This window comes from Lampris incognitus, chromosome 20, assembly GCF_029633865.1.
Source record: "Lampris incognitus isolate fLamInc1 chromosome 20, fLamInc1.hap2, whole genome shotgun sequence".
NCBI classification, from domain to species: Eukaryota; Metazoa; Chordata; class Actinopteri; order Lampriformes; family Lampridae; genus Lampris; species Lampris incognitus.
In genome coordinates, this window is record NC_079230.1 from 9,162,587 (window position 1) to 9,176,561 (window position 13,975).

General features: G+C 45.0%; 1 protein-coding gene across 1 annotated transcript; it reads right to left on the reverse strand.

Annotated features, from left to right (window-relative positions):
• Nucleotides 1-237: 237 nt before the first annotated feature.
• Nucleotides 238-13,572, reverse strand: zgc:92429 (uncharacterized protein LOC445063 homolog). The gene is made up of 11 exons (XM_056300708.1): nucleotides 13,509-13,572; nucleotides 11,761-11,810; nucleotides 7,272-7,328; nucleotides 6,709-6,863; nucleotides 5,437-5,540; nucleotides 4,711-4,763; nucleotides 3,960-4,030; nucleotides 2,482-2,584; nucleotides 2,114-2,233; nucleotides 1,763-1,825; nucleotides 238-626 (listed from the first exon to the last, which is right to left on the reverse strand). Exons 1-11 carry the CDS (start codon nucleotides 13,570-13,572, stop codon nucleotides 273-275), a joined length of 1,194 nt encoding a protein of 397 aa, XP_056156683.1. The 3' UTR covers nucleotides 238-272.
• Between the last annotated feature and the right edge of the window lie 403 nt (nucleotides 13,573-13,975).

A 13,975-nucleotide genomic window follows, 5' to 3' on the forward strand; every position in this document is an offset into this window, starting at 1 on the left:
TAGAAAAGTCTGTATTTCATCTATGAAAGTCGGTTCTGACAGTGGTGACGTCCTTTTGACAAGGAGACTGTCCATAATGCTCTGCATTTTTTTAATTGAATCACTTGATCTCTAAAACAAAGTGGGTTTCAACCTATACACAACCCAAGATATCTTTATTTTCTTTCTAAATTTTGTGTCACTTTTATCAAATTCGGACTATTTAAAGATTCAGCAAAAAAAAAAACTTTGTTGCATCCAAGTGTGCTGACAAATGTAGGTGTACCAGTACTCTAGTCATCGAGCGGGGGCAAGTCATAATTTTCCTCCTCTCCCTCATCGTTCTCCTGTGCCGTCTTCTTTTCCTCCTCCTCCTCTTTCTTTTCCACTCCCTGCTTCTCCTCCTCTGTTTTCTTCGGCGCCGTGTCATACGCCCATTCCTCGTCCGAGTCGCTGATGTCATCGTCCTCAATGTCCCAGTCTGGCTGGTATGCCTCGTTGGTTTCCAGGGCATTGTCGGCGGGCTCAGGCTCGGGTTTGAAGTTGGGGTCCTCCAGTTTACCCCAGGCCACGGCGTCGGCCTTGCACAGGGAGACCTCCACTTTGGACGGGACCATGTTCACATTGCTCTTTTTCACATCTATCACCTGAGAGGGGAGGAGGAGGGTGGGATAGGGAGATACAGAGGGTAAGTTGAGTCAAATCTGAATTGATGGAATATTCATATGAAAAACACAATGGACACAAACACAACAGTCAAAAAGTAGGAAGGTGGTGTAGTGGTCTAAGTATCGGCTTTGTGTCGATGCACCCTGGACAGGCCGCCAGTCCATCCCAGAGATATATATAAACTTTGTTAAAAGAAACACTCAACGGTAGGGAAAGTGCTCAACAAATAAGGAGCAAAATAATCCAGTAAGTCAAGTAAAAGTTTGACAGCTGATGATTGCTTACGGCATGAAACAGGCTTGTACTGTCTCATAAAGAATTTACTTGACTCACTGGATTTTATATATATATAAGTTCTGGATTACTTTGCTCCTTACTTGTTGAGCTACCATTGAGTGTTTCTCTTAACAAAGTTATATATATACATATATACACACACATATATAACTTGTTAAAAGAAACACTCAATGGTAGGGAAAGTGCTCAACAAATAAGGAGCAAAATAATCCAGTCAGTCAAGTAAATTCTTTGTTTATTGTCCTGTGCATATACACACACACACACACACACATATACATATATATATATGAAACTTTGTTAGAAGAAACACTCGAACGGTAGGGAAAGTGCACAATATAGATGTGTGTGTGTTAATAGAGATGAAGTTAGCGATAACTTGTTTGCTAGGTAGGTAATATTGTCATCATACATTTTTAAAACATTTGAAATGAAAATATGACCAGCAAATCCAGTTGCAACACTGACTACAACCCAAGCTGACTCTTTTTTTAATTTCATCTTTGTTATTTGTCATTACCTTTTGTTATTGAGAGCTATAACACAATATATACACACAAACTACATAATCAAGCATGCGTTGTTGCATCGGTTTCGACTACTCGCACGATGCAGTTTTTCACTGATGAGTAAAGATTACAACACAAGGGCAGAGCGAATACAGGGGACGACACCGCATTGGAATAAAGTTCACATATCAGGGGTCACACAATAACTCCACAGTCAACAACCTGTGCACTTCAACGTACGAGAGCACAAAAAGCAAGTTTAACTTCGGTCTGTTGACCCCAAGACACTCTGAAATGTAGGAACTCACCCCCCACAGGTGGAAGTCCTTTTTGAAGACCTTGTCATCCTCAAACTGGATGTGGCAGGTCAGCTGTGGGGGGAAGGACAGAGGGAGAAATGACGAAAGAGTGAATATCAGCTATTCAAGTCATTGCTGGTAAACCTGTGAGACATCGCCTTACCCATTAATATAGATGTTTATTTTTCCACATTTTTTTTGTTGAAAAGGAAAAGCCTTAAATCAACATCTGTACAGGTGTTGTGACTGTGTGAAGGGGCATTTTTCATTTATATCGAACAGTACTGGGTATGACATTAGGTAAGTTTGGATTATGGAAAACGTCTGATTTGTGTGTGTGTGTGTGAGAGAGAGACTCACCACTGTGCGGCTGGCCTCTACGTAGGAAAATTCTGGGTTTGCATTTTTGGCGTAGATAGTCACGACGACGTTTTTGCCTGTCTGGTGCCAGTCATATCGACACGCCACCTTCTTCTTGTCCTGCACACACACACAAAATTAAATAATTATAAAGGGGCTTGTCCAGTTGTAGCTAGCAGAACTGTCTACAACAACCCCACATTGATCCACATTAATATGTAATGTTTCCTTGTCCATATTCTCCTAAATATTTCACTTTTCCCATCTACATTAAACCTGGTCTCACACAAGCAGCAAATAGTAACCAGCGTCGATCCAGTATTCATCCACCCGTGTGTGTGTGTGTGTGTGTGTGTGTGTGTGTGTACCTGTTTGGGGAACCAGCGGTGTTTGCCCGTGCTGCAGCCCTTCTGGTCCAGGAAGGCATTGAAGTCTATGGTCTGTATACAGCAGCAACTCCAGTACTTATACCTGAAGAATTACATATCATAATTACATACAAGAGTAACTAATTACTATTACTCTTACTGCCACTGCTGTTGGGTGAGTCTCTGAAACGGGTGCCATTCAAGTCCCCCAGATTTTCAATTAAAGGCAACCATTATAATGCATAGCAAAATAAAATGTTTTTTATTGTGCCTTTAAAAAAATGGGTTGTCTTTAAGTAGACAACAAACATGTTTGCATGTCTTCACTGACCATCATTATCTTTGCACTGAATATCAAATAAATGTACATTTCAATCAGTACCAAAATGTTGCTGCTAATATAATCATGTTTGCCTGCTTTAACTATAAATAGTTTTTCTGAAAAAAATATACATGAATTATGTATGAAATTGTTTGTTGTCAACCCCGTCACGCCATACCATTATCCCCCTATATAAATAATGGCTCAGTCCCTGTGACGTCATCACTGAGGAAGTAACATTACACAAGTCTTTTGCACAACGTGCTACAAAGAAAGGCAAGTGTCAGTGTCTTGTCTTACCTCTATTTCATTCTTTTTTGTCAGAGTGAGCCGAATAAATCATAGTAAACAATGGTTTAGGAAAAAATTAAACAATAGTGCTGCAAAGTATTACAATTTAAAAAATGTCAAGTGGTGCTATTGTCTTAGCCAAATATGGAGTTATGGCTACTATTAGCCAAAAACTTCAGCCCCGTCACATTTTTTATCGCAACAGCGTTGAATAGTTGTGACAGCGTTGAATGTTTGGCACATTCTTAGTAATGTCTCAAGTGTAGACTTTGATAACCATCCAAATGATAATAATTATTATTCTCACCTGTTATTCTCAGCAATTATTTTCAATAATTCAATAATAATAATTTAAATAATAATAATAATTCTCAAATAATTCTCTAATAATTGAATAATTATTTTTTTAATTTTTTGTTCAATATTTTCAGACACCACAATGGCAAAAATAGCAGCAGAGAGGCAGAGGGAGTACAGGGTACAAGGTAATGCAGATACAGCGAGAAGAGAAAACTATCTCAGGAGTGAGCACGGAAGGTGGAAAAGGGAAACTGAGGGAGGGAAAAAGAAAAACAACAGGGAGCCGAGTGACAGAGCTAAACAACATGAGTTCATGATGTGGAGGAATGCTTAAAAAAGACATCAGAAAAGGGAGGAAGCTTTGAGGAATATCAGCACCCCTCCGCAAAGTCCTGATAATCAATATGCAGAGCAACCCAGATCCTAAGGGGGTCCTCAAGGTCAGGGAGGTACGTTGTTAGGGGTCAGTTTAGTTTAGATGAAGTTTGGAAACAGTGTAAAAAGCTATTTTATTGTGTGTGTGTGTGTGTGTGTGTGTGTGAGTGACAGAGAGAGAGAGACTCACCCCTCGTGGAAGACAGGTGCTCCAGGGTGATGAGTGCACACCTCCAAGTCTGTCTCTGGGCCTTGGTAAATCTGAACACATTCATTCATTTAATCACATGTGCATTCATTCATTCATTTAAACCAGTCAGTCCAGGAGCAAACATTATACAAGTGACGATAATGTTAAGATCAAGTCATCGTTAATCTGTAACAAGTTACAATCTCTCTTTACATCTATGATCATCAATTATACTCCCATGCAAAGACATGCTGGAATGAAAATGAACTGTGAAGTAAAGCTCTTCGAGGAGTGTTTCTGCTCACGGCCACTAGATGGCGGCAGACTCAGGCGACTGAGAAGTGAATTCAAAGCGGCGTGCGCGTGTGTGTGTGAGAGAGAGAGAGAGAGAGAGGGGGGGGGGGGGCAGGCCAGCAGCTCCTGTCTATGAGGATGATGACTGTTGCCTTTTTGCTGATGTCAAATTGACAATTTGGGCCAAGACTCACAGAGGTAACAAAGTCGAGGAAGCAGAAGCATGATTACATGTGACACAAAGCACACACAAACCCGTTCATAAACTACACTATGAAAACACACATGCACAAACGTTCTCAAAATCCTCAAAAAGAAATGTCCCAAAAAAATGCACACAAGCACAGACATCATACACACATGTGCACCTAAGTTCACACACACGCACACGCACACACACGCACGCACGCACACACACACACACACACAAACACACTATGATAAAGGAGACACCCACTGTTTTGCACCCAGCATTCTTGCATCGGGTCCCATGCACGACAACTTGATTCTCTGAGAAATAAAGAGCGAGACAGAGAGACAGAAAAAGATGTGAAAACAGAGAGAGAGAGACAGCCAGACAGAGAGAGAGAGAGATGAAGAAGGGGCAAGACAGAGAATTGGGGTTAAAATGAAGGCAGAAGAGAGCTAAAATTCCCCAATTTCCTGAAAATTTTAAAAAGGACACACACACACACACAAGCCACTGTATTGGAAGAAATAAAGATAGATAGATCGATCGATCGATCGATCGATAGATTAATTTATTTATAAAATGAAAGATCTGACATTTTGTACAAGATAACTCAACTTGTTCCTTCCATGAATCCTTTATTAGAAGAATTTCCATCACCTGTCTGGCCTTTCTTCTTCTTTTCTTTTCACAACGTTATTTAACTTTTTTGTCTTTTTTTTTTTTATTCGACAACAATTGTCTTTAAATAAACAACGTGTCTCAACTTAAGGTGTCATGCCAGTGAAGTGAGCTGTCTAACTCATCATCACAAGTCACTTTATTCTGGAAAATTCCTGAGAAACATGTGACAAATCTTACAAACACACTCCATTCTTTGCACCAAAAAGAAAATCGGAATTTTAACAGTTAAAACTAAGAGACCTAAATGACCAAGTGATTTTTCAAGGCATTATTCTGCACACACACACACACACAGATGTAAATGCTTACCCTCCTTTTCCCTCTCAGCTTTGTTACTGATGTATAGTTTCTCCAGGACCTGGGACAATGATGGAGACACCTTCTGAGGAAGCTTGGTCTTGACCTCATCTGAACTACACACACACACACACACACACACACACACACACACACACACACACACACACACACATGGGTGGATGAATACTGGATCGACCGTCTTGAGTTCGGTTCAGTGCCGCGAATGTGGGGGGGGGGCAGCTCGGGAACTGCCACAGCCCGTATCTTGGGGGGGGGGGCGCAAACCCGTATCTCCTGCACCGCAGCCGACATTAACCAGTCAACTAAAGGGTCTGACCCATTAGCCCTAATGGGTCTAGCTGGTCCGATGCCAGTGAGCTGTCAATGCAGCATGTTAGAGGGGGAGCTCAGATTCGATTTTGGTCCACGAATCGGTTCACTTAATCTGTGCATTGTGAACACAAAGCGCTCTCGGTTCGCTTCACCCTTTGCTATCGTATTTTCGCCCTCTAGGCTTGCCGTAGACAGAACTGGGACGCTCGAAAAAACAAATGACACGGAGTCATGGCCGCAAGCGAGACCAGTGGACGAGGGGTGACAAAACTACTGCACTACTCCAGATGTGGAATGAAGAACAAACCAAACGACAACTGCCTACAACGCAGAGAAATGCCAAGGTTTCCCTCCAGTTTGCAGTTCATATGAAAGCGAGGGGCCTCGATAGGACCACACTGCAGTGCCGCGTCAAAGTAAAAAAACTATGTCAAAAGTACTTGACCACACGCGATGAGAAAAAGGTCTGAGCTCCAGAGTAACTCTAGGAGTGTGAAGAGAAAGAGGGCTGAGGCCCCATCAGAGCTGAAGTGGACCAGAAAGAGAACTGAGTCCTCTTTCCGATGAACTGACAATGTGAACGCAAGGAGAACTGAGTCCCTTTTCTGTTGGTCCACTTCTTGGTCCACTTTTAAGAGGACGAGTTTGGTTCGTTTAAAGAGAACTATATATGTGAAAACGCGCTAACAAACAAATTGCCACTCAAACAAACAGACATACACACCATTTGCATACACTAACACAAACATATACACAGGTGTACCTGCGCATGAAGCATTGCACATTTGCAACTTACCTCACAGTCAAGCTCACATGCAATCACACACACACACACACACATAAACATGCACACATGAACACACACGCATTTAAACCCCAAATACATGTGCATACTCTCAAATAAACACGCACATGATCACACAATGTCTCACACACACACACAATCACCTGGGCCTCTCTTTCTGCAGGGTCTCGGCTGACTTGGGTCCCCGGTAGATGATTTCCTGGTGGTTGCCGTGTTTCATTTCACCTTTGTCTGAGGATACCTCCGGCCGCAAAGGCTCCGGGGGCTTTTCGTTGCTGTGGCGCCCACGGGTGCACCCCTGACAAGATAACAAACCAAGTCACATTTACTCTAACGCAACACAGGCAGACTTGGACATCATCAGTGAAGAAAAAGAAGTGTCATGTCTGCTGGGGTAAATTGTAAATACACAGCATTTATAAAGCGCTTTTCTAGTGTGTATGTCTCACTCCACCCATTCATACACTGATGGTGGAGGCTGCCATGCAAGGCACCAACCGGCTCATCGCGAGCAGTTAAGGGTTCGGTGTCTTGCTCAAGGACACTTCAGCACACTGCGGGAGCCGGGGATCGAACCAGCGACCTTCTGGTTACTAGATTACCCGCTCTACCTCCCGAGTCATGCTGCCCCTATAAACTGGGGTCACCCAGTGTGACTGAGAGATGTGTCCCCTTTAACTGAAATGAGAGAAAGTAGGCCCTTTACCTTGATGGAGAGGAACTCTGAAAAGTCTGTCGTCCTTTTCCTGCAACAGGACCAGCCCTGGAGTGAAAACAACCGGAAAAACATGCACATGACACTTTATCCAAACACCCCAAGTGATTGTAAAATAACAGGCTGTATGGTAAAGTATTTGGTAGTCAAATTTATTCTGTATAGAACCACCAGCTCAAGAAAATAATCCTAAACCTGTAAATATATTTATTCCTTTCGACTTTCACCTCTCTTATAGGGGAAGGTCACATATGAGAATATTAGCCGAGTAAAAGTCTTAAAGTAACCGATATTAAATGCACCCGGGTATAAAAATTAATTTTCCAACACTCTTGGTCCTCTTGTGTTGTCTTAATGGTCAAAAATAACCCGCCACTGCTCAACAGCAGAGGAAACCCCTGAAAAAAGCTTTTCCAACTTGAGATTTGATGACTTTTCCCCGCCTGACCCCAACAGTAGAAGAAGTGAAACATCTCCTTTGTTCATAGTATTTCCATGAAAGCCCGTACACCACCTGGCTACAAAGACTGCCTTAGACCCGGCAATTATAAAATCATTTACACACACCACAAAGACACACACATGCATGTATGCACACACAAGCACACAACTTTCCTGTGCATAAGCAGCATCTCCCCTCTGCGACCCCACACAACTCAAGCTCACAGACAAAACTAAATCTCAGACAAACTCAACATTTATTAAAAGCATTGTTTACTAATGGGGAATGCAGTCAGAGGCTATAAAGATGCTGCAGACGACGATACCCCCAGTTGTCTCTCTGCTAAAGTACCCCCGGTTGTCTCTGCTGAAGTACCCCCAGTTGTCTCTCTGCTGAAGCCACGAGTGCACATTTCAGTACCCAACAGCTCAGAGATCTGATTTTTCAGATGTCCAGGAGGAACAAGAGAACAATGATTTAGAAGAGGAGGAAGTATCTGAAGAAGACGATGAGGAATAATATAACCCAGAGCACAATGCGTCATATTCGGATGAGGGAGAAATCCCCCAGGCTGAAAGACCGACATTTTTGTCAAAGAGCAGCAAAATAACATGGTCCTCATCACCATATGACAACCAGGGCAGGATGGCAGCACAGAATGTCATGAAGATGACCCCGGGCCCACAGGACATGCCGATGCCCAGGACACTGCCCCAACGCTCTACATGTTCATCACCCCAGACATCAAAAAAAAAAATCACCCTGGAGATGACAAATATGGAGGGCAGAACCGTCGCATGGGCCGCATGCGACCACACAGGGCCCCATGCCTCTAGGGCCTTGTGCCTGGCCTGAAATCCCATCCCCCAGTTATATTATATACATACATTTTTTATGTATGTATTTTTTTTTTACTGTTCTTAACCCAACATGCAACAAATGAAATTCCTGTGTCAACTCCATCATGCACAGTCAAGGTCACATAGAAAAATCTAAAATTATTCAGATTTTTTTCTTCGCCTTCTTTCAGCTGCTCCCGTTAGGGGTCGCCATAGCGGATCATCCGTTTCCATCTCTTCCTGTCCTCTGCAACTTCCTCTGTCACACCAGCCACCTGCATGCCCTCCCTCACCACATCCATAAACCTCCTCTTTTCTCTTCCCTGGCAGCTCCATATTCAGCATCCTTCCCCCCAATATACCCAGCATCTCTCCTCCACACATGTCCAAACCATCTCAATCTTGTCTCTCTTGCTTCGTCTCCAAACCGTCCAACCTGAGCAGTCTCTCCGATATACTTGCTCCAATCCTGTCGTACTTCGTCACTCCCAGTGAAAATCTTCAACTCTGCCACCTCCAGCTCTGCCTCCTGTCTTTTCATCAGTGCCACTGTCTCCAAACCATATAACATAGCTGGTCTCACAACCACTTTGTACACCTTCCCTTTAACTCTTGCTGGTACCCTTGCTGGTAATTATTCAGGTTTGGCATTTTCAATATTGTGTCGTTGCGTAGTGTGCTCCATCTCGCTGCGAGGAAGAGGGAGAAGGGGAAACTGTCAGCTACACAAGAGCGCGACAGATTTTGTAAACACAAGTTGGGTGCTGAGAACAGGAAAAATAAAATAAAAAGTTAGAATTTCATTAGTCACTGCGAGGATCGCTGAATAAATCTGTCAACACTCCCTGAGATGTGATGGCTGAACAGGCGTCCCAAGCCAACCGGTGACTGTAGGCTACATTTAATGACCGGTCTGGTAAATGATCTAAAATCTGAATGAAATGTAGGCTATAGACCTGAAATATTGAATTGTAACATACGGTCATACTTCAACATGCCAAAACAAAGTGACAGCTGAGCTGACTTGATGACGTAAAGCCAATAATTTTACAGTTCATTCTTTCCTCTGAAAGACTATAATAGCAAACAGTCATAGCTGAGACTATGTGCATAATGATGCTGTATTATTCTACTTGTTAAAAATGTATTGCACCGGGGGCGTCCGGGTGGCGTGACGGTCTATGCCATTGCCTACCAACACAGGGATCACCGGTTCGAATCCTCGTGTTACCTCCGGCTTGGTCGGGCGTCCCTACAGACACAATTGCCGTGTCTGTGGGTGGGAAGCCAGATGCAGGTATGTGTCCTGGTCGCTGCACTAACGCCTCCTCTGGTCGGTCGGGGCACCTGTTCAGAGGGGAGGGGGAACTGGGGGGAATAGTTTGATCCTCCCACATGCTACTTCTGGTGAAACTCCTCACTGTCAGGTGAAAAGAAGCAGCTGGCAATGCCACATGTATCGGCGAAGGCATGTGGTAGTCTGCAGCCCTCCCCGGATCAGCAGAAGGGGTGGAGCAGCGACCAGTACGGCTCTGAAGAGAGGGGTAATGGCCAGATACACTTGGGGAGCAAAGGGGGGGAAATCCAAAAAAAAGCAAACAAAACAAGTATTGCACCAAGACTACGTGAGCAGTAGAACTAGAATGTGTGTGTGGCCATGATTCATGCACATGCATGTCAACAAGCAGGGCCTCGCACGTCAAGTTTGCACAGGGCCTCGCACCCCCTTCCGCGATGGTCCTTTGGAGGGTTTCCATATATATGGAGAAAATTGGAAAAGCATGGATTGACTGACCAGCGTGCCTACATAGGGCTGCTAATCTTAGCAGGTGGGTATACTAGGTCCTGTGGCGAGGCTACATCTAGTCTCTGGGGAGCAGAGAGTGGAAGGGTGATTTTCCATGCCACAATGCCACTCAAAGTCTTTCACGCTTTCTCAAGAATGCTACGATTTGATAGCCGTGAGTCGGGTCTGGGAGAAGTGGATGGAGCGTCTGCCATACTTCTACAATGCTGGGCATGAAGCAGCAGTGGATGAGCAACTGGTTCCATTCAGAGGTACATTTTTATCTTCATGTCTGCACAAAGCACGGTCGCCTCACAGCAAGAAGGTCCTAGGTTCGAGCCCCGGGGTAGTCCAACCTTGGTGGGTCATCCCGGGTCGTCCTCTGTGTGGAGTTTGCATGTTCTCCCAGTGTCTGTGTGGGTTTCCTCCGGGGGCTCCGGTTTCCTCCCACAGTCCAAAGACATGTAGGTCAGGTGACTTGGCTGTACTAAATGCCCCTAGGGATGAATGGGTGTGTGTGTGTGTGTGTGTTGGCCCTGTGATGGTCTGGCGGCCCGTCCAGGGTGTCTCCCTGCCTGCCACCCAATGACTGCTGGGATAGGCTCCAGCATCCCCGTGACCCTGAGAGCAGGATAACCGGTTCAGATAATGGATGGATGGATGATAATAATAATAATAAACCTCTACTTTAGTAAAGAAAACAATTATGACAGGTGTGTTGTAATAAAAACGAGTGGTGTCCAGACAAAATGCAGTCTTTCTGCACAGTGAAGACGGAAAACCCAGATAATCACAAAGTCTGTAATGAATAACAGGTTTTTTTGTTCATGCAAAGTAGACGTGGGGTTTGAAATTCAATTAAGCTGGGACGTCCAGGTAGCGTAGCGGTCTATTCCGTTGCCTAGCAACACGGGGATCTCCAGTTCAAATCCCCGTGTTAACTCTGGCTTGATTGGGCATTCCTACAGACACAATTGGCCGTGTCTACGGGTGGCAAGCCAGATGTGGGTATGTCCTGGTCTCTGCACTAGCACCTCCTCTGGTGGGGGAGGGGGGAGCGTGATCCTCCTATGCGCTATAAGCCCCCCTGGTGAAACTCCTCACTGTCAGGTGAAAAGAAGCGGCTGGTGACTCCACATGTATTGGAGGAGACATGTGGTAGTCTGCAGCCCTCCCGGATCGGGGAGGTCCAAAAAAGCCACAAAAAAAAAAATCAATTAAGTTGCTTTATTTTAGGGTTTTGGTGAGTTATTTTTTACCCTTAAGACAATGGGAGTATACAGACTGTTAAGACTACATGAGACACAAGGGTTAATTATACTCACCACTGCTTTGAGGGCAAAGACTGCTCTGTGTGTGTGTGTTCGTGCGTGCGTGCGTGCGTGCGTGTGTGCGTGCATGTGTGACTTTTACCTTGAGAGCATCATGGAAAATGGGCACTCCGGGGTGAAACAGACACGCATCTGTCAGAGGAAGACAAGAAGTGTGAGATACAGAGAAGAGATGCAGGATGACAAGTTAGGATAGCACGCTTGAGGGAGATGGTAAAAGCAGATGAAGGCCAACCCTCCACTCTTTCTTTGTCACAAGCACACACGCTCGCTCGCACGCATGCACGCATGCACACACACACACAGACACACACAAACACTCAGTAGAACACAACATACCACCTGCTTTGGGCAGAGGGGCTGGCAGTGGTGTGTATATGTGTGTGTGTGTGTGTGTGTGAGAGGAAGAGAGAGAGTGTGAGAGTGAGTGAGCATGCATGTCTGTGTGTGAGTAGTGAGTGAGTGAGTGAGTGTGTGTGTGTGTGTGTGTCCCATAAAAGGAATGTAGTAACAGTTGCTAGGGGGCTCACACGTTCTTCCAAAGACACGTGGCTGATCCTACACACTGGACTGTTTTATAACCTGATTTACTCTCTCTCTCTCTCTCTCTCTCTCTCTCTCTCTCTCTCTCTCTCTCTCTCTCTCTCTCTCTCTCTCTCTCTCTCTCTCTCTCTCTCTCTCTCTCTCTCCTTCCAACTTAATACAATGTAAATCTTCATGTAAAACACTGCTGTGACTTTACACAAATCAACACAACACCTGACGCCCACCAGTTAATACTGACGGTAAGCATTTTTAGAGGCAGCAGTCTGCAGCAGTCAGCGCTAGCCTCATGACACCTGTCGTCAGGCTGTCTTCATGGATTAGACAGACCACGCTGGTCAAGTCCAGGCTGTCGGGCTGTACTACGCATATCTGGGCTTTTATACCATGAATCACTCTTCTAACGGGATCTGTAAGTACATCAGTGTCGAATACGTGTTTCACACCACGCGCTGAGGTCAGTGAACACCAACATCTGCTGGGCATTACTGGCGCAACATTTACCGACGGATTCAAACCTCACACCATGATGAAATACCACGTCTGGTGAGATAATGCTGCTGCTCCACCCCCTCTGCCGACCCAGGCAGGGCTGCAGACTACCACATGCCTCCTCCGATACATGTGGAGTCACCAGCTGCTTCTTTTCACCTGCCAATGAGGAGTTTCGCCAGTGGGACGTAGCACATGGGAGGATCACGCTATTCCCCCCAGTCGCCCCCCCCCCCGAACAGGCACCCTGACCGACCAGAGGAGGCGCTAGTGCAGCGACCAGGACACATACCCACATCCGGCATACCCACCCACAGATACAGCCAATTGTGTCTGTAGAGACGCCCGACCAAGCCGGAGGTAACACAGGGATTCAAACCGTCAATCCCTGTGTTGGTAGGCAACAGAATAGACTGCCACGCCACCCGGACGCCCTCTCCTGTATTTTTTTTCCCCCATTGGTACTGCTGGGAAAAAAAAACCCTCAAAACTTTGGACATATTTCTTCGATCGCAGGTTATCAAAAAGTCAAAATTTAACTCCGGCCGTGGAAGGGAAACTTGCACGTTGTGGCTGCGTTATTCACAGACACACACTGTCTGTATGTAAATCTGTGTCGGGCTTTACATTTAATTCTATGTCACACACATACACACACTTGTATGGGATTAGGTAACATAGGCAGATAAACAGGTATTAACAAATGGGCATTAACACACACTAATGTGACTATAATGAGAGCAACAGGACAACAGGCCTCAATGTCTTGATCACACATAAGGCAAAATGGGTCACCTTCTTTGTTTTTGTCGGCGTCGAACCTCTCACCACAGCCTTTATTATAGCACAGGAGAGCCATGTCGGCCTAGCGATGTGGTGCTGGCAAGCAGTATTGGTAACAGATTTTGTTTTTTCTGTTAAAAAAAAGAAAGAAAGAAAGAAAACAGGTTGTTCTCTCTATCTCCGCTTTGCTCTGTCTCTTCTGTGTAACTCCTTCCCCTTGGGTGGTCCCAGTCTTAATCCTCAGACAACTTTTCTTGAACTTTCTCCAGCCACGAGGAAAAGAACAGAACGGCGAGGGGATGAGCGAGAGAGAGAGAGAGAGAGAGAGAGAGAGAGAGAGAGAGAGAGAGAGAGAGAGAGAGAGAGAGAGATCCTACCGTAGAAGAGAGGAGGGGAAAAACAGCATGGGAGTAGGCGAGATGAGGGGGTCTCTCTCTGAGTTTGGACTGGTTGAATGAATGATAAAAATAGAACTTGCG

Bases quoted from the DNA above. Each gene is read 5' to 3' on its own strand.
- zgc:92429 (XM_056300708.1), bottom strand. From the start codon at position 13,572: ATGGCTCTCCTGTGCTATAATAAAGGCTGTGGTGAGAGGTTCGACGCC. The intron at 7,329-11,760 runs GTAAAAGTCACA...TTTTCACTCCAG, and splicing joins TTTTCCATGATGCTCTCAAG to GGCTGGTCCTGTTGCAGGAA. The intron at 2,234-2,481 runs GTACACACACAC...GTGTGTGTGCAG, and splicing joins ACCGCTGGTTCCCCAAACAG to GACAAGAAGAAGGTGGCGTG.